The 20,583-nt window shown below is 37.8% G+C and overlaps 1 protein-coding gene and 1 long non-coding RNA gene across 7 annotated transcripts in view; both read right to left on the reverse strand.

The window, feature by feature from the left end:
• The window catches only part of LOC135208047 (uncharacterized), a 5,358-nt gene extending 4,827 nt beyond the window's left edge, over positions 1-531 (reverse strand). Inside the window, exon 1 of the long non-coding RNA XR_010313109.1 lies at positions 379-531. This is a non-coding gene — a long non-coding RNA (uncharacterized LOC135208047). The remainder of the gene's footprint in view (positions 1-378) is intronic.
• A 9,220-nt stretch (positions 532-9,751) lies between these two features.
• The window catches only part of LOC135208053 (sine oculis-binding protein homolog), a 284,683-nt gene continuing 273,851 nt past the window's right edge, over positions 9,752-20,583 (reverse strand). For all 6 annotated transcript variants that reach the window (XM_064240199.1, XM_064240190.1, XM_064240213.1 and 3 more), the window contains 3 exons: positions 18,432-18,729; positions 15,330-15,489; positions 9,752-15,086 (listed from right to left, as the gene is read on the reverse strand). In XM_064240199.1, the coding sequence (XP_064096269.1) occupies positions 13,506-15,086; positions 15,330-15,489; positions 18,432-18,729 (2,039 nt within the window). In that variant the 3' untranslated portion in view covers positions 9,752-13,505. The remainder of the gene's footprint in view (positions 15,087-15,329; positions 15,490-18,431; positions 18,730-20,583) is intronic.

The raw sequence follows: 20,583 nt of genomic DNA on the forward strand, positions 1-20,583 counted from the left end.
ATATCCAAACTTAAAAAGAAAGCCGAAGAAACGTATACCAAGATTTATTCCAACAGACTCAGACGAATATTTCACAAACTGGTTGATTAAAGGAATTAGCTTTTCATTCCAAATTTCTCCGTTTATTCCACGATGGTAAATGCACGCCACCTGTATGATTTTTAAACAAATTTTCACCTTCAGCTCGTTACAGCTGACTTACTAGGACCACTTTGTCTTAAACAAGAGATTCTGGACAATTACTGGTCTCCATTAGAACACTTGGATTCCTGCTTAATTTTTTTTTAAACGCATATTTTAAATAACATTCAACCGGATAAGTACCACCAGTTATTAGCCAAAATTGGGTAGAAATGCTGTCACTAAAAGGGTACTTGCTTGGAATATTGCAGCAACTAATGTTGCAATTACACAGCTTTAAAAACACCGTCCTTCCTAATTGCTGTCTGCCTAGGGACTGGTCACTGGTAAAAAAAAGAAGACCTTCACAAATTCTCAGGGCCAATCAGAGACGACCACCACACCCAACTCGGAATCCTCATCTGTCGCCTTCTCTCACTGGCTGAAGCTCCGAGTTCTGGCCAATGGATGGAAAAAGCTTTGAAAGCCATCTCCTCATTGGCTGGTGGGGACTGAACCAGACTTACAAATAAATGTTTCTTTCTAAAATCACCAAATGATCGTTGTCACCTTCAGCATCAAATGAATATTACGTAAACAGATAGTTGTAGAGTGAGTTACCCAAAAGAATTGATAACCTACAACTCGACTGTACCATGGATAATGTACTGGCAGTCATTACGAGTCAACTTATTTGATCTGGGAGCAGCCATTTATTATTTTTGGGGGGTATTGGGGGATAAAAAAATGAATTTATTGTCATGGATGATTAAAGGCCTTTGTCAAAAACATAGAGGTCCCTTTCATCCAAGACTCGGGAATTTCCTTGGCCTGCAGAGACTATGAAATTTTAAATGATCATTTCAGCTTTTCAGTTTTTACTACTCGAGCCAATATGTTTGTTTATAAATGCTTGCTGATCAAGAAGGACGTCATAATTATGACTTCGGAAGGCCTGCAGCAGCAGCAGCTGTGACGTAAATGGACGCGTTTAATAGAGCAGTCTCTAATTGCCATGAACGTACACTAATTAGCGTTCTCTTATACAATGAGAAACACTACTTTCCTATTACTTTCTAAAGTGTTACATTGTTTACATCTTGTCATCATATCATGTAGAACAGAAAATCCACGGCATGTGGCAATATGTGTCCCTTAAATTCAGTAACTGATAATTCAGGATAATAAAGCCACGACAGTTCTCCATGAGTTTCAAGAACCCACCGAGGATAATGCAAGACTTACAATATTATCCTTCAAGAACCAAGCAAAAAATTATTTCAGTTTTCTTCTGAAGATTGAAAAAGAAACCCACAAAACAATGTGTATAACGTGTTAACTTATAAGTATTTACATTTTATTTTACTCAACACTCGAGTACTTTCAGGCCCTATCTGTGGCCATCATTGAACTAGTAGTAGTTCCAGAAGACTGCTGGGCCTTGACCCAGGCTAACAACCTACACATCTCTTGAAAAAGGGCCACAGATAGGGCCTGAAAGTACTCGAGTGTTGAGTAAAATAAAGTGTATATACTTATAAGTAGACTCGTTATACATCGTAATTTTGTAGGTTTCTTTTTCAATTATCCTGCAAGTTATGTAACTTTTGAGCGCTAGATATCAACCAACAGACACCAAGGGAACTACCCATTGTAATGACAACCAACTAAAATCACAGTTTTTCTTGGATAACCCATTGTACAGAGGAAGCCAACAGTGCTTTCATAGAATACTGGATTTAGGCCAAAGACTACCTGGCACTCTGGTCCTCCTCTTAAAATTTGGGAGGTGACACACACACACATAATACTGTTATGAAATAAAAATACCACGCAGATCATGCTATTTGCTTAACATTAAAAACAGAAGATTGAATGAAATAGCACAGAAAGATTCTGATCATTTCTTAATTAGATCATTTAAGTTTTCAAACCTAATAACTATTTCAAGGTCCATGACACCCTCCTTTTTTAATATAACTAATGGACTAGGCTTCTGATTAATGTGAAACCGAAACCACCAGAGTTTGAGACACCGACCTAATTAAGAAAAATGGATTCAAGCATCTACTCCGCATTATTGTCTTACTTTATATCGAGAAATGCCATCTCAATTTTGTGGGCATGCTGAGAACGGAAATTAAGACCTGGCAACTAGGTACAGAATGACGTGGGGCCCCGTGACGTTTGCACCTGCCACGCCCCCCTTTCTGTATGGTTATCATTATATCAGTACAAGAAAATTATATATATATATATATATATATATATATAGATATTTATATATATATATATATACCTTTGATAGAGATGGTTTTTATTTTTCAATACAGGTATGCAGTCATTAGTGGGTTGAAGTTATGGAATAAAAAAATGTTTGGTTTGGCAATGTTTAAATTGGTCATATTATTATATTATTCCCTGATTTCAATAACGCCACGAAAATAATTTTAGATAAAGAGTTTACTCGTGCTATATGTGAATTTGATTATTGGTGAATATGATATTTGAGGGATGCGCACATAATATGATCATTATAAATATTTAATATGGTTGAGGATTGGATGGAGGTGAAAGAATAGTAATACTTTATTAACAATAAGCGTATTGTACATAGATAGTAGTATAGCAGCTAACATTTTAATGAATAAAGCTACAAGGCTGAAGTTGAATTATATATGATAACCAGATATATATATAGATATTATATATATATATATATATCTAATATATATATATATACATATATATATATATATATATATATATATATATATATATGTATATATATATATATATATATATAGAGAGAGAGAGAGAGAGAGAGAGAGAGAGAGAGAGAGAGAGAGAGAGAGAGAGAGAGAGAGAGAGAGAATCTGATAATGCATAATATTCAACTATACATGTCCGTGATGGTATGCCATTAAACATGACAACATGATACCAACCTATTCAATCCAGTTTTCAGTTTATTGTTGTCTTGTTCCCTCTTGTAGTATGTTAAAAGTCGCAACACAAAAGCGTTACGACAACCTTGTGGACAATGGTGAAGCATTCTAGACATGATATAAAGTGTCAATAGTATGCAGTAAGCAAGGTGTCAGCAGGAGCCCTTGTCAATGCCTGTATCGAAAAGACGTGTACCTTCCCTTGTACGATCACCTCTCTGACTGCCATCCGAGATTTTTATTTTTTGTCTTCTTTTTCGTAAGAATTACCTATTGATAAAATAATAAGCACAATTGAGGCTAAAAATGGGTTTATTCAAACATAATAACTAATCAGTATCTTTAGATTCCATCAAAGGGCAGTATAATTCACTATAACTTATATATTATTTGTTAACCATACAGAAAGGGGGGCGTGGCAGGTGTAAACGTCACTGGCCCCACGTCATGGTCGACACACGTCATTCTGCGCCTAGTTGCCAGGTCTTAATTTCCGTTCTCACCATGCCCACTAAATTGAGATGACATTTCTCGATATAAAGTAAGACAATAATGCGGAGTAGATGCTTGAATCCATTTTTCTTAATTAGGTCAGTGTCTCAAACTCTGGTGGTTTCGGTTTCACATTAATCTGAAGCCTAGTTCATTAGTTATATTAAAAAAGGAGGGTGTCATGGTCCTTGAAATAGTTAGTAAATGACTAATGGAAGTAAAAAAAATGAACATTACTGTAATAAGATTATCTGAATCATATCGTACCTTGAATTATGTTGTATGGTACTTTTACATTGCATGGAACCAGTGGTTATTCAGCAACGGGACCAACGGGTTTACGTGACTTCCGAACCACGTCGAGAGTGAACTTCTATCACCAGAAATACACATCTCTCACTCCTCAATGGAATGGCCGAGAATCGAACCCACGACCACCGAGGTGAGACGCTAATACCATACCAACCACACCGCTGAGGCGCTGAACCTTGAATTAGGTTAAAATCATACACAGTTCCTAAGACGTTCCTCATGGTGGTGGCTTCAATCATTCTAGATACAGTACATTTATTTCTGATTCTTCAATGGCCAACATCTGTTCATATATAATGATCATTTTGCTTAAAATTTCGTATGGCCCCATAAATGCAGGTCTTCTGGTTCTTTTGCTCCTAATTCTTCATGGTCTCAAAGATCTTAAAAGTCCTGTAATGCAATAAAAATAAAGTATGCTCTATTAATATCATCAAAACAATTTGAAAAGAATACATTTCAAGAGATACATGAATTGAATCTCATAAAAGGATCCAAATAAATCAATATATCTTAGCTGAATCATTAGTGGTCATAAACGTCAATGACTGGTTTATCAAGCCAAAATTTCTGAGAAAAAGGGAACATCACTTGAATGATTAAATACCTTGAATTTCCTTAAATTCTTCACAGCAACCAATACATTTTTCACTGTATAGAGGGTTTCAGCCATTACGATCCCCTTACTTTATAGTCTAAACAAATCCCACAGACTTTTAAGTTGTCTAGGTCCTCATGTGCCATATTCCTCTGACCTTGTGGATATTCATCAGGGTGCTGATTCAGTCAAGTCTGGTCCCTTTGCTTTACATCTGTCAAGCTACAGATGTTCACCATGGCAATGGTTCCTTTCAGTTGATCTTGCTTCAAATTCTACATGGTCCTATATATAATGAAAATGGTGATGGTTGTAACTTAGATAATTCTGTTTAAAATTTCATTTGGTCCCAAAAACATTCAAAGAACTGTATCCTCTTGCTTCTAGTAATTCTTCATGGTCTTGCAGATGTTTACTGTAGAGGTTCCTGGCACTGAGTTTCTCTTGCTTTGAATTCTTAAGTTCACCAGACTTCTATAAAGGAACAAAAATATTAAAGTAACATAATGCATTTAGCTCATCAGGAATATTTGCCTAATATTAACAAGTTAGAAATCAGCAAAGCAACAAAATGTTTAAGTAACATAATGCATTTAGCCCATCAAGAATATTTGCCTAACATTAACAAGTGAATAATCATGATAAAATGAAGGAAATGTCTTAAAAATAATCATTAAACCAAATACATTACCATTGTACTTATGTACATTTTCTTAAATGTAAAATTTACTGAGAAAAAATGAACATCACTGAAATAAAGTTACCTTGAATTTCCTTTCAAGTTCTTCACGGTCCCTGAGATGTTCGTCAAAGTGATGGTTTCAACCACTCACATACATCTGTTTCATATTCTTCAAGTGACCACATGTTTATTAAGGAGACGGTTTTCTGTAGTCACTTAGATCCCCCTGCTTCTCATTCCTGTCTCATAAATTTCAAGTTATTGTTTGTTTGTTTGTTTGTATGGTGTTTTAAGTTATGTTAAGACCGTCGTGCTTCCAATTCTTCTGACTTCAAAGTCATTCATCAGGGTGATGCTTCTAATCAGTTGGATCTTCTTGCTGTAAATTCGTCGAGTTCCACAGTTGTTCATCATGGCAATCGTTTCAGTCATTCAATCTGCCTCATCACTTAAGACGATCATAATGGCGATACTTTCAGTAAATCAGATCATTTTGCCTGAAATTCCTTATGGTCCCATAGAAGTTTAGGTCATTTGAATCCTCTTGTTCATAATTCTTCATGGTCTTGCAGATACTGATCTAGTGGTTCCTGCCCTTCAGATTATCTTAATTAAAAATGGTGTTTTAAGTTGTTCACACCCTTTTGCTTACAATTCTTCAAGTGCCACAGACATCCTTGTCTCAGTCATTCAGGAATTCATTGTAAATCATTCTTGGTATCACATGTCAGAATGTTTATGGTTTCAATATAGTAACTCTAGGTCCCAAACATGTACTGTGTTATTATGGTCATGCTTTTAATTGTTTACACTTCCTGCTTGGTATTCACCAAGGTCGTCTGGAAGTTCAATATGATTGTGGCTCTAATCATTCAGATTCTACTGCTTTCAGTTCTTTGTGATCCCATCAAGGTTCATCCTGGCCTTGGCTAATCACTGACATCGTCCTGCTTCCTACCTCCGGGTTGTAATTCTTTGAGGTCACCCAAGGGTTCTCTGAGGTCATGGCTCCAGTAGTTCAGAACTTCCAGGGTCCAGTTCTTTGAAGTTCTACGAACATTAACCAAGGTCATGGCTCCCGTCACACTTTCCTCCATCACATTCTTCCTGGAGTCACAGGCGTTTGCCACAGAGCTATTTCACATTTTTATCGAGACAGTTAGGGAGTGTCCACCTGCAAAGGTATACATATATAGTAAAAGACTATCAAATCCCACCTTCAGAACTGTGGCATAAAAATACACAGTAGCAAAGAAGCTACAGGAAATGTACATTATCACTTAGGATAGGAACATATTTCACTGAGAAACACAAGAAACTGTTATTCTATTTTGTTAATGATTATTCCATTGCTGACAACAGTAAGCAGAGCTCTTCTTATCTTGACCTTAAAAAAACACAGAAGGCAAGACACTTCTTCAAAGAAGGTTACATGCATAAAATCACCATCACTGCAAGTTTTAAAATAATATCAACAACTGAAATCTTAACATTTCACTGAAAAAATACTCCCGTTATTATTCTAACTGGGACTTTACTAGCAATAAGTGTCAAGTTGTGTTTGACATTTTATGGCTCTTCAACAAATCTGTTGCATATGCTCGATGTAATTTTGTTAAAGATAATTATGCCCTTCTACCAAAGAATTACTGAGAACAAAAAACTTGTTTAATAACAATTTTTCCAATATTACAAATATATATATATATATATATATATATATATATATATATATATATATATATATATATATATATATATATATATATATAATATATATATATATAAGGTATATATATATATATATATATATATAATATACATATATATATATATATATATATATATATATATATATATATATATATATATATATATATATATATATATATAATATATATATATACATATATATATATATATATATATATATATAATATATATATATATATATATATATATATATATATATATATATATATATATTTCTATACAATGAATTGTTGTTAATAATGATAAAGGAAAGGCAAAAGTAATTCAAAACTAATTCAGTAGATTTTCATTCAATATAATTTCTAAAAACTAGCTCATACATGAAAAAAAAAATGTATAAAATAAACTGGACCCCCTACAACCTAATCTACCCTATACAGCTGGATCCTTACCAAGCTGGGGAACCCTCCTACCTAATCTAACCTAAGACATTGGAGCCTTGCCTTAGGCTTAGACCCCCACCTAACCTAACCTAGGGAATCATAAATGAACGATAATGAGGTTACAACTTGACCAACCAACCTCCTAACCTGCCTATCTTAAAGGGCACCAGGTCCTTAGCCTAATGATTATTTGTTTGAAAACATTCCATGAACTTAACTTAAATGAGTACTATAAATAGGACTAATGTCCGTGTATTTCACTTGTTTTGTGTTTTCCCTCATCAAAATGCCCAAGTTTCCCGCAGTGGTCCCTGAATAGTAGGATATGAGGGTGGGATCCACTATCTCTAAAGTACTTATTTCCTAATGAAACTAACGTTAGAAATGTTCAATGATCACATTTAATACATAGGAAAATTAAATGGTAAAACTATAGACAACTTCCAAGGCCTGATTCCCGCAAGTTACCGACCAAAGTCTTTACCGTCTTTTATTTATGTTATTGAGTATGTTTTTGTATTTTGTTTGTGTTTATGATATTTACTGCCTTTAGTTTATTTCTTACCTTTATCCCCATTACATTCATAAACTGGTAATTACTGAACGAAAATAGAAATGATGTTAATAAAGAGTTTAATGGAGATATAGTAAATAATGAGTTTAATGGAAATGATATAGTAAATACCTAATGAGTTTAAAATAGATACCCTAATGATCAATGTTTAAAACGGTAATATAGAGGGGTTTGATTTCTAATGGAATAAAAAATACTGCAATAAGATTACAAAAATATAGCTAGGTATATAAAATTACACGACAGTTTTATAAAAGCCACAAGCTTTTAAAAGAACTCAAAACCGGACTAGCTAAAACCTTTTCTAGGTCAAAAATATTTAGGTACTATTAAAGGTTATCTCTGTGCGGAGTTCATCGGTAGGTTTATCCAAAATTCAGTTATGGTTTAAAGTACCAAATATTACCTAGCCCGTGCCGAAAGTTATTTGGGGCAACCTATCAAATTCTAGCAAGGTTATTAGCCTAGGTAACGTAGCTACAGGTACCTTATCCCAATCCTACTATTGGTAGATCTTTAAAACCTTTTCCTTACGGTACAATTACAGTCTACACAAAGCCAATGACACCATATCTTAATCATCTAGTATATGATAGATCTCTTACCTTTAGCGTATTTCGACTGTAAATACGGAAGACGAATTGCTAGTAGTGGAACTGTCAGTGTGTCAGCCGCCATGTTGATCAGTTTAATAAAACACAGCTGTTACCTATGTAACGGCACCTCCCAAGAGCATCCATTTATGTTCTTCGTGCAGCTGTCAATGATTATTCACTTCAGTTTTGTTGTCTTTCCATAGAATAGGCTATAAACAGAATACCAAATAACTTGGGCTGTTATTATGGGTTAAAAATGCCATTTTCATTCATATACAGCCTTCGATAAGTGAAAGCAAAATTAGTATTAAGTTTGGACAAGTTCAAAGCTTTGTGTAAATTTCAATGAATAATGAAATAACCATTGTACAGAAAACTTCATTTTACGCATATCCTTCTTCTATTTTTAATCGCGTGTTCATTTATTTGTCTCACTTACAACTTGGAATACGCATAATGACTTATCTGTAAGACTTATTCTCACATTTCTCAATAAGAGAATCTCACATCTAGCATCTAGACAATTCCTCATCTCGGTAACTTAAAAAAAGGCCTCCCATTCTTGAAACAATAATATAATCTCCCAGCTAGTGAGAAAATAAACTCGTATTATGAGGCGAGACATGACAAAGTTATACCTTTATTTGATTTTGCTTCGTTAACAGTGGCAATAAAAACAGCTGATAATGGATGTTCTTTTCGTCTCCAAAAGGATAGGATAGGTTTCGAATCTGCTAAATATGCTGTTCTCGAAAAATATCTGATATCATTGTTTCTTTATCTTTGAAGTATGGCAAAGCATATACCCAAGTCACTGCAGTTTCGTGTGTGGGTCTTTCATCTATCTTGAAAGTTGCACTAGTCTTTTTCCCATTCTTTCACAGAATTTTTAGTATATAATGATCTTCCTATAGTTTCATATTATAAATTTAAGTGTTAAACATGAAATTGCTCCATAGAATTTATTTACTTTGTGTAATATTAATTAGAAAAAACAGTTGCACTAGAAGAGTGACATGGGTTACTTAAGACAATAAAACTTCATTTCTGTTTATGAAACCGTTACCTGAATAGCTTTTAAGAAGTGGCTGTGACGTACAGAATGAAGGCAGTAACAGAAATTACATTCTGCATTCAACATAAATGATTTGATGGCGCTGGAAAGATTAGATTTTCCATAGACCATACAACCATCGCAGTACACTTTAAAAGTCTCACTTCTCGAGGACATGCATAAGCACATTGCAGAGGAGGAGGAATGAAAGTTCCAACAATATTTTCCATCTTTATTACAGAATCTGCTACTACCTGGACAACAAGGGACTGGAATGCACAGCAACAAACCTAGAGCACAGTCGTTCATTAACCTGCCTGCTTACGTCCTTAAGGAGATCGCCTGAGCTCGCACCTGACGGATATAGGCCTACTATCTGAGGAAGGCCTACTATCTGAGGAAGGCCTACTATCTGAGGAAGGCCTACTATCTGAGGAAGGCCTACTATCTAGGGAAGGGCTTTTTGTCTCAAGGAAGTGATTGGATTATTCATTGATAGTATTAAGTGATCAAATCAACCGAAATTATGATTATGGGAGTAACTAGCATTACAACCTTGCGTTCACTACCAAGACCAACTTTGTTGAGGAAAGTTGGTGCTGTCACTGAACAGAAAATCTGAAAGGATGTTTTTTCCACACTGTTTTGTATTAATGATAAAACTTGATTCAAAAGTAAACGGGATGGACATCAAGAAAGAAAATGAAGCAACGTTGAATATAAAACAGTGTGGCAGAACCAACACTTCATCTAAACCACCATCTTTGGCCACTAAGAAAATATGTTTTAGGACAACCGTAGGTTACCTCTTACTTATGTGGCCACCACAGGTCATTATTTTGGTAGTCCACGGAAGGCCACTTTTGGTGGCTGCTAAGTTTTCAGGTGGCCACCAAGAGCCATTTCATCTTGGTAATACCTACCGGTCATCTTTTTGTGGCTGTAAAAGTCAATCTTTTTTGGTGGTCAAATATGCTGTCCGTTTGGCAACCGTTCAGTGTCTGTGTGTGTGTGTGTGTGTACACGATGCATTGAACCTGTGGTTATTCAGCATCGGGACCAACGTCTTTACGTGACTTCCGAACTACGTAAATCTGTTGTTAGGCCTACCCACGGAACCTCCAAGGTTAGCGGCGTAGATACCATTTTGATTAGGTCCATGTGCGCTAGTCTTTTTCTAGGTCTTGTTATAGTAGACTATTTCGTTCTCAAGTTGAAAAATAAAAAAACGTAAGTTGTAAATATGGTAACAGAGAACGCAATGCTTTTCAGATGGTAAAACTGACAGTTGCTTCTGTAATCCTTCCAAAGATGGGTCTACAGCTATTTTTTGGATTTCAGTACTCAAATTCTTTCCTTATCCCGTTATCCAGTTTATTTATCTTTTTATGTCTGATCTTTAGATCATTTATAACTGATAAAGAGACTTTTATACATAAAAAACAACGTTTTTCCAGTTTGAAATTTTTTTTCTTTATATGAGTTTCCTTAACTCGACAAGTTTTTCAGCTGACAGACTTCCCAGTAATTGGTGAGAGTGCTTATGGTAGACCTACTACTAGGTAATAACTTTGCGTCGAGTATCTCTTTGGAACTTACAGTTCCCTACAGTATTTAGGTTGCTTATTAAAAATTTACCTTTCTTTTGGGGGGGTCGACTGTAATTAACCCCCAGGGGCTAGTACTAAACGAGGCGAAATACATTTGACGTCCCAATCCCCAGTGGCTATCGTATTCGCAGGAACGTGCCTTGCAGTCCTTGTGGAGTTATTCCATAGAATTACCACGCTTACTAATAACAGCGAACGTAATTTAGCAGATCACCCACTGAGAAGTGATAAGTCTCCCAGACAGAAGTCTAATCAGTTAGGAATGAGCTCAGTACGAAAAAAATAAAATTTACTAACCTTTACTAGGCGAAGCAGGACAAACACTAAGGCTACCTGTACACAGAAAGTGGTTCAAAACAGACTGAAAGTTACAGGTTATACTACCCCTTTTGACGAAATGGAGGTAACCGTAGGTTCATCATCTACATGTGATGGCTGAAGAAACCGCAGCCAAATAGCTGGCAGGTACTTCTTGACTGTACCAGTTTAAAATCTCTGAACTCCTTGAAAGAAGTTGTAACTAACTGCAGATAAAACTTGACGGTTCTGGGACTAGAAACTGCAAGGGACTTCAAGAAGCACTTAAGGGTCGAATAAAAAGAAACTGTACACAATTGAAAAGCATAATTTTGGAGTCATTTGCCAGTGTTTTACAAAGAACCTTTATATTCAGAATCTGGCAGAGGGCTAGGCCATGTAAGAACCTGCTCTTTACAAGAGCTAATAGCAAACATAAACTTTTAACTGTTACCTCTTCTTCTAAAAGTAACTTTCCCAACCTACTGAACTTCTTTCTGTGTGCATGAAGCCTAACTTGCAAACATTAAGGGCATCAATATATTTTTTTCCTTGGTAAAGAAAATCTTTTTACACTTTGTGTGTGAGCTGCAGTGACTGGAGAACTTACCACACACAAGATACTGGTCTTCATCTGGAAGCGACATCTAGCTCTGATTTCTGTCTCTATCAGAATCAATGATAGAATTAACCTCTGCATAACCATTGCCTTTTGAGTCTTTGTCATTCATATAGCCATATAGTTAGATGATACTGAATCAATTACTTCATGGTAAAATAGTTTCAAATTTAATTAACTTTTGGGTGATCCTAAATAAAGAGTGATTCCATGGTTGAAAAATTGTTTCCGAAATGTTGACCCTTTGGGCGAATCCAAAAAAAAAGTTACTCCAAAGTTAAACAAAAAATGTGACAAGCTAGATACCGGCCAGCAGACCTAAATTTATCCAGACAAATAAACGCTTATACAGGTGGATTAAACACCTGCACAATCCTTATATAAAAACTGCAGTCCTGAAAGAACAGATGTTTTCAAAAATCAATCCCCCCTGAAAGAGACGACCTCTTTTTCAATTTAATCACTACAAAGCTTTTTTAAATCGAGTATTTTCCGTAACTTCTCCAGCCACTGCTTTCAATTTTCCTTTTTGAAAACAACGCATCCATTTTTGTTTCTCATATAAATAATGTACACCAGCCCCAGTGACTAGATATCTTTAGGAACGAGAGAAATGAGGAAGAGAGCTCACTACAAAATGACGTGAAAAAGATAACTGTGTGGCACATATACATGTATACTTTGATATATCAACATCAAAACATTTATATAACACGTAGCATAAGAATATATCACTGTATATACAGTTACATTTATAAAGTCATTGTACAGTTATGATACAGACAGTAAGATAGACAGCTATCGTACAGAGTGGAGACATGCATGATAGTGGTGCCATCATGATGCAGGAGTGAGAGAGTGGGAGGTTTTCTGTAGATCTCTGTAGTGCTTTCTATATCTTGACGTTGTTAGGCTGCAGTCTCCTTTGGGCGGATCTACAGTCTGAATTTGGCAGGACAAAAATATCTGTGATGTGTTTTTGACTAAAATGCCTTTGAAGTTCTGAAAATCGGGAATCTAAGCTTTTTTTTAAAAAAAACAATATCCAGTTTTCTTTGGCACACAAAATTTCACAATGAATAGTGTTTTTCCTGTAAGCTAACATTGAATGGTAGCCTTCAAGGCAGGGCTGATACAGAAAACACGGTTGAATTGGTTTACACACATAATTTCTTATCATATGCTCCCCATTTTAACTACACTTAATCTATTTACAAGACTTTAGATGGGCAGGTGACTGTACAGTATATCATCTTTTCATTTTAAACATATCCCTTCTAGTAAAGCTTGAGCACATTAAACAACTAGAGCATGATCTATTTTCCTTTCGTGAAGTCGTTGCTATCTGTCATGGAAAAGGCTTCCTCCTCCTGCTCAGATGCAGGAGGAACCCTAGATTTCCCTTTCTGCTCATCATTTACAAGTACAGAGACCACCTGAACCAGTGTCACACAAGGAGGTGCTTCTTCTTTGGCAAAGGCTGTTGGTGATGTTCCGTTGTGGTGTGCCTCTTCCTACTGGTCGAAGGAGAAGTGGTTGGGGAAGCAACTGCAGTTGGTGTCGACGACCTCAGTTTTACAACATCGTCCCCACCATGGCTTCCCTCTTCATCGTCACCAAGCAGCTTTTTCACAGTGCTTAGGTCTTCCTCCCTTCTTGTGAGTCCAGTCAGAGATTCCTTGTTGTCTTCGGCTGGTTCTGGAGATGGTGAATGGGACACACCATGCGAGTCAAAATCACTTTGATGCTCATAAGGTGAGCCACGTCCCGGGTCACCAACCAAAGCACGACGAAGCTGAAGTGGTTCAGGAGCTTCCCATGCAGAATCCCTCGGTAAAAACATACCATTGATCTCGTACACATCCGACGTGTACCGTAATATGCTACGCCGTTCTCTGTCTGGCCTGGCTGGGGCATTTCTTTCACTATCACAGGAAGAGGAGGAAGTTGTTGGTGGGGGAGGAGGGGGTGGAGGAGGAGGCTGTACTGGAACGGGACAGGACTGAGGAACTGTAGCACTTGCAGCTGCAACCACTGGTCCTGCTATGACAGAGCCTGATCTGCTTCCTTCTTTCCGAGGAGCTGCCCGAGGCCGTCCTGCTGTATCCTTTCCAGGGGTGTTGGTAGACCTAGTTTCATTTCCATCAGAGTAAGAGGATACTGGTATAGGTATTGGTACTGGAATGGGGATAGGCACTGGGATGGGTATTGGACAAGGTATCAACACAGTGACTGGTGGTAATAGAGAGCTTGGTGTTTTAGGTGGGGCAGGAGGAGGAGGTGGGGGAACAGTTGGAGGTGCAGGGGTAGGAGGAGCAGGTGCTGGAGGAGCTGGAAGCAAAGGATGGCGAAGTGGAGGGTGTCTTAAAAGTTCTGGATGCTGCAAAAGCAGATGAGGAAGTAGAGGAGTACGTGGTATGTCATGTGGCAACATGTGGGGTAACAGTAGGGGAGCTCCACCCACCATTGGCAGCAGGCCACCCAAACCCCCACCAAGGCTACCAAGAGGCAAAGCTGGTGGCTGAGGTGCGGGATGAGGTGAAGGAACATCACTGCTGTTCTCGCCACCAACGCCACTGCTGCTGGGCAGCTCATGCTCTGCAGCCAGCTGTTCTTGCTGCTGTTGTGCTTCTAGCTGCCGAACACGTATGGTTGGCAAACGGATGGGCTCGTCTGACTTCTCAATGTCATGATTAGCAGACCGGGCTAACTGCAAGGAGGCTCGGACAGTTCTAGGCCTTCCTATGTCCTTTATTCCTTCACGGCGGTTTCGTAATCTTGGGCGGCCATAACGAGGAGCTGGCGGTGGCCCTGGACTTAGCACTTCGGAGGACCTGGAGGACCCTTGACGACTAGCAATTGGTGATCTCTGAGACAAGGAGGGCGAAGACCTCTGGGACTCATTTCTTGAAGCGGGTTGCGTTGTTAGGTTAACCGGCTCGCTGGGGTCGGAGGACACCGAGGGAGGGGAGACAGGTGGCGGAGATGACGGAGACTCCACTTGTATATCTCCATCTGGACCTGAGTCCTGGAAAGGAATTAGGCTTTAGTGAGAAGTTCATAGTTCTAAAAAAATCATAAAATAAGGCCAGAAGGATCTATGACAAACTTGGTTGTAAATGCTGCAGAGAACTAATAGATACTTCAAATTGTTTATCGTATTACAAAAAGGGCTTCAAGAGGCACTGTCTGAGGATATTTGTGGCAGAGAGCGACAGAAACAGAGTGAAAGGATCCCCAAGGGTATCAAGAAGCTCCACCCACAACCTACCGCTTCACTGTTCTGGGTACAGTCACGAAGCCAGAGGTCAGGGGTGATGAGGCCAGTTGTCGATGCTGGCTTGAGGTCGTTCAGGTGAGGATGCATCTGCAGATGGGCCTCTGTCTCCCGGCAAAAGATCTGCATCTTGTACTGGTTCAGGCATTTATCACTAAAAGGAAAACACCTGCATTAGACTAATGAAACACAAAAACACAAAATATACACAGACACTAGTTGTATGTATAAATGTAGGGAGGAAAATAAAAAGCCGAGAATTGCCAAGATCTTTCGGTCTACACGACCCTTTACTTGAGGCACAACTTAGTAGAGGGTCGTGAAGACCGAAAGATCTTGGCAATTCTCGTCTTTTCATTTTCCTCAGTGGCATCACCTTTATTTATACATATATATTTCGTGATCTAGTTATTCATATATATATATATATATATATATATATATATATATATATATATATATATATATATATATAAATATATCGTAACTATGTGAATGGATAATTTCCTATCCATGTACGAGTCTAGAAAAGAAAAATGGATATAATTCCAACAAGAGAGAGAGAGAGAGAGAGAGAGAGAGAGAGAGAGAGAGAGAGAGAGAGAGAGAGAGAATTTTCCTTCCCCGCCCTGCCCCCCTTGCCTTTTAAACACACTCTAGATCTACTGTTTCCTGATCATTATGACTTGAACGAATTAATGGGATTTCTTAATTGTTGAAATGCTGAGAACGTAAAACGATCCCGGGGACTGGAGAAGAGGAAGGGGGATGGGGATGGGTAAGGGTTTGTAAGGAACACATGGGGACCCTGGGGCGCGTCTTCGGGGATTCTCATTACGCCCCCTTCGTTTGTAACGGATGTTATTGTACATGTGGCAGGCAACTCCGGTAGTATTCCAGGACTGAATAGAACGCACCGTTCTTTTCGACAGTGTTCCAGAATTATGCGCTCGGAGGAGAAGAAGAAGAAGATGAAAGCGCATGTCGTTTTGTTTCACTTCGATTGAAGAACAGGAGAATGGATGTGTCTTTTTCTACATCGATGCTTTATGTTCAAGGGGGTCTGGTGAAATATGTCTAGAAAAATAATATAACTTTCCTTTGTTTACAACATTTTTTTTTTAAGTAGGAATATAATGGTTATCATCTTTTGAAATAAAAAAAATTAAACTACAGTTAATTTTGCCTATGGGAATTTTTACCCATTAGATGATATTTTTGATTTTTAATTGTAAAAGGGCTGGTTACATATTTACTTAATAATTGTCCAGAGTAAGATAAAGTTATTCATTTCCAATACAAATACGCTCGTGAACTGCTGATAAATTCATAAAAAAAAGAGTCATGATAACACTGGAATACATACATCTTTGAGTAATAATAATAATAATAATAATAATAATAATAATAATAATAATAATAATAATAATAATAAACCAAAATCACCAATCTAGCTAGAAGCAAAATAAAACAAGTAAAAACTTTCAGCCACGGCCCGGTGGTGCCTTGTATTGTTGGCACATAGCGATGCCAGACGCACAACTATGGCTAACTTTAACCTTTAATAAAAATAAAAAGTTCTGAGGATAGAGGGCTGCAGTTTGGTATGTTTGATGATTGGTAGGTGGGTGATGAACGTACCAATTTGCAGCCCTCTAGTCTCAGTAGTTTTTTTTTTTTAGATCTGAGGGCGGACAGAAGAAATCGCGGACGGACAGACAAATAGCAATCTCAATATTTTTTTTTACAGAAAACTAAAAGGAGGTCACTATCAGAGGCACCTATCATTATTATTGATATTATCATCCCAGGTTAAAAAAATGAAAATTATAAAAATAACAATGATAATCATATGTTATAGTAACGAAAATACCGCCAAACTATTGATAGAAGAAGAAGAAGAAGAAGAAGAAGAAGAAGAAGAAGAAGAAGAAATAAATAAAACACGACCAAATCACGGACTCTCCCAATCATCACAGCGGTGCCATATAAACAAACCGCTCAATTACGCCGATAAATAATGAAGTCGTCACAGAGGCAAATTATACCTCGGATCACGAAGCAGAAGAAGAAGATGAATTATAATGTTGAAATCCGACCTCATATTTTTTTCTATCTTTTTTTTTTTTTTTGAGGAATTTATAAAATAAGGGAGTTTTCTAATTGAAACCGGAACCGGGAGCCGAATCCCCTCGGAGTCAAAATAATTAACATCGAACGAAATGTCGGCTAAGTTTACGTATTCAATTAAACCTGCAAATGAGCAAAAGAGAGTAATGGCCAGGAAGATCGTCGTTCTCTGTTTCGTCGCCGGCTTCGGTTTGGTCTCAAAATATTTGGAGAAGTTTCGACGCTTTCGGACAATGATATATGATGCCGATGCTTGTTTTTTGCCTATTAATGACTATTCTTTTAATTATTACTGCTCGAAATCAGCAAGCAATCTAAAATATTCATTGATTTGCCAGGGCAACTCCCACATAATCGAATGCATTAAACAAAGAATTGGAAAGAAATCAACACGGAAACAAAAGATAAATAAATAAAAATTAGTAGATGAAAATTAACAAACAATTCTTTACGAGATTTTCAAAGGGGCTATATGGGCCGACGCCATCAGGATTTTCCTTGCTGGTCACCCGTCCAGTAATTGATCTAACTTATGCAGCCAGGGTTGCGGAAGTTTGTTCAATAACGAATGAAGTTTTTTCTTTTATTTTTTAATTTTTATTTTTTAAGTTTTAGAATATATATATATTGCCTGAGTTTCTTCTCAACCTAAATGATCAGCATTCAATGGAATTATTATAAATTTTCATCTCTTCTATTTTCGATATTACCTAAAAAAAAGTTACTCGAGATTGAAATAGATAGGAATTACTTAAGAGTTAGACTAGGTGTCCATAAAGTCCCAGTACCATTCTGAGCAATAAATACTTGTAATGGTACTGGGACTTTATGGACACCCTGTAGTATTTAAAAGGAGGTGAATATGAATATAAATGTATTTATTTATTGAGAGAGAGAGAGAGAGCATTATTCCTCCACCATTCCCCTCCCCTCCCCCCCCCCCCCCCCCCCCTCCCTCCTCCTCACCTACAGAACTGCAACTGATGGTCTCCGTCGGTGAAGTCGACGTACGTCACAGTCGGTCGAACGTGGCGACACCAGTCGCACACTTTGCTCTTCTTGAAGGAGGCCCTGCGGCACTGCGTGAAGCACACCTCCGAGCAGAAGTGCCGGTCGCCGCTGGTCGTGGGCAGCTGGAAGGCGCTCGTGCCCCTCCGACCTCCGCTGGTGCAGACTCGGCCACACCACGAGCACAGGACCACGCCCGAGCCGCCTCCTCCTCCTCCGCCGCCGCCTCCGCTTCCGCCCAGAACACCGCCGCTGTCTGCGAAGAAAAAGAGAAGAAGAACTTTGAGGCATCATTTGAGGCGTGAGGATGCTAGACCCATGATCCTGACCCTTCTCGACTCACAGCTGGGCCTACTGGTACACACTCGCAGCTAGGCCTACCAGTGCAAACTCAAACCCACAGTTAGCCCTCCTGGTACAAACCAACAGCTAGGCCTACCGGTACAAACTCATAGTTAGCCCTCCTCGTACAAACTCACAGCTAGGCCTACTGGTACAAACTCACAGTTAGACCTCCTGGTACAAACTCACAGCTAGGCCTATTGGTGTGGCAGGGCGGGATCGAGCCACTGCCCTTCGGTATGTGAGTGCCACCTGCTCAATAATAATAATAACAATAATACCCGCAACTTTAATATCAGTACAAGAATTATAACGATAACACCAATAATAACAGTAACGCCAATAACAATACTAATAAACATAGATTTATCTATTTTTCTAATGATTCCAATTCTGCACGAAACAGGTAACGTAATAATCCTTAAGTAACCTCCCCGTACAGATAAAAATAGAGAAATTTAATTATAAATTCAACTGTGCTGATACAACCATATTTTTTGTTAACAAAAAAGCTCACGATGAGATCTCTTTCCTTAATAATAATAATAATAATAATAATAATAATAATAATAATAATAATAATAATAATAAGCCTTATGCCTAATCATGCTTAATCTTCCTCACAGCCAATGGCATATTTCAAGACTATGGGCATTCAGCCATTTTGAAACTTTTAGTAACTGCCCACGCAGGTCATAGGTCCTCGCTCTCTCTCTCTCTCTCTCTCTCTCTCTCTCTCTCTCTCTCTCTCTCTTCCCAATTCACAGGAATATGGGTATTCTTTGTTGTCTATGTATTACTAAAAAATACCCAGTCTTTGCAGTAAACAGCGGATATGGCTACTCTCTCTCTCTCTCTCTCTCTCTCTCTCTCTCTCTCTCTCTCTCTCTCTCTTAGAGAGAGGGAGAGAGACACTCGTAAAATTAAAACGAGTGATTAACGTCAGGAATCGCGGCTATTAAGAGAGTGACGTGTGTGTGTGTAAGTGTTTACATAATAAAAATATGGAATGTTAGTCCATATATATATAAAAGTCTAAAACTAAAGAGGTCAACCAGATTGCTTGCAGGAATGTGATCAGACTAGAGACGCTAAAGATGACGTATTACAATAAAAGTAGGCTAAGATAAACATGCCGTCACCTGTAGTCATTCAATTGTTTATAAACATTAGTCCAAGCTCCCTGCTTGAGACAACTACCGCCTACGTGATCTGTAGCGTGTCTCATTTTGATTGTGTGTTCGTATGAAACTATGTCATTTGTATGTATGTTCATATGTTCGAACTATTGTCTGTTCCTTCATAACTTGTAACAGAGATGGTAGACGGGCAGAACAGAGTTAGCGATCGTCATTAGAAGATCTGTACCTCTTTACCTAAGCTTTATCATGTAGAGGAATAGGATTAGCCATCATCATTGGCAGAAGCGATCAAGCTATCGTTATTAGAAGACTTGTACAATCATACCTGATCTTCACCATGTAAAACTTCAGAAGAATATATAATTTTTTATACTTAGTGTTTTCTACAAGAACCCCCTCACCGAACCAACATGAGTTTAACACATCCTCGTAATAACCAACAAGATAATACCGACTTCGTAAGTGATCTACAAACCCCCAGACACTCCATTGAAGATGGAAGTGCAATACCAACCGACTTAGCGTAAGATTATCGCAGTCTAACATTACCTCATAGGGCGCCTTATCATACAAGGCCAAGCCCTAATATTGGTGGCCAGCGTACCAGAAGAACTCTACAACGTCTA

The sequence above is a fragment of the Macrobrachium nipponense genome, chromosome 11 (assembly GCF_015104395.2).
Source record: "Macrobrachium nipponense isolate FS-2020 chromosome 11, ASM1510439v2, whole genome shotgun sequence".
Classification (NCBI taxonomy): Eukaryota; Metazoa; Arthropoda; class Malacostraca; order Decapoda; family Palaemonidae; genus Macrobrachium; species Macrobrachium nipponense.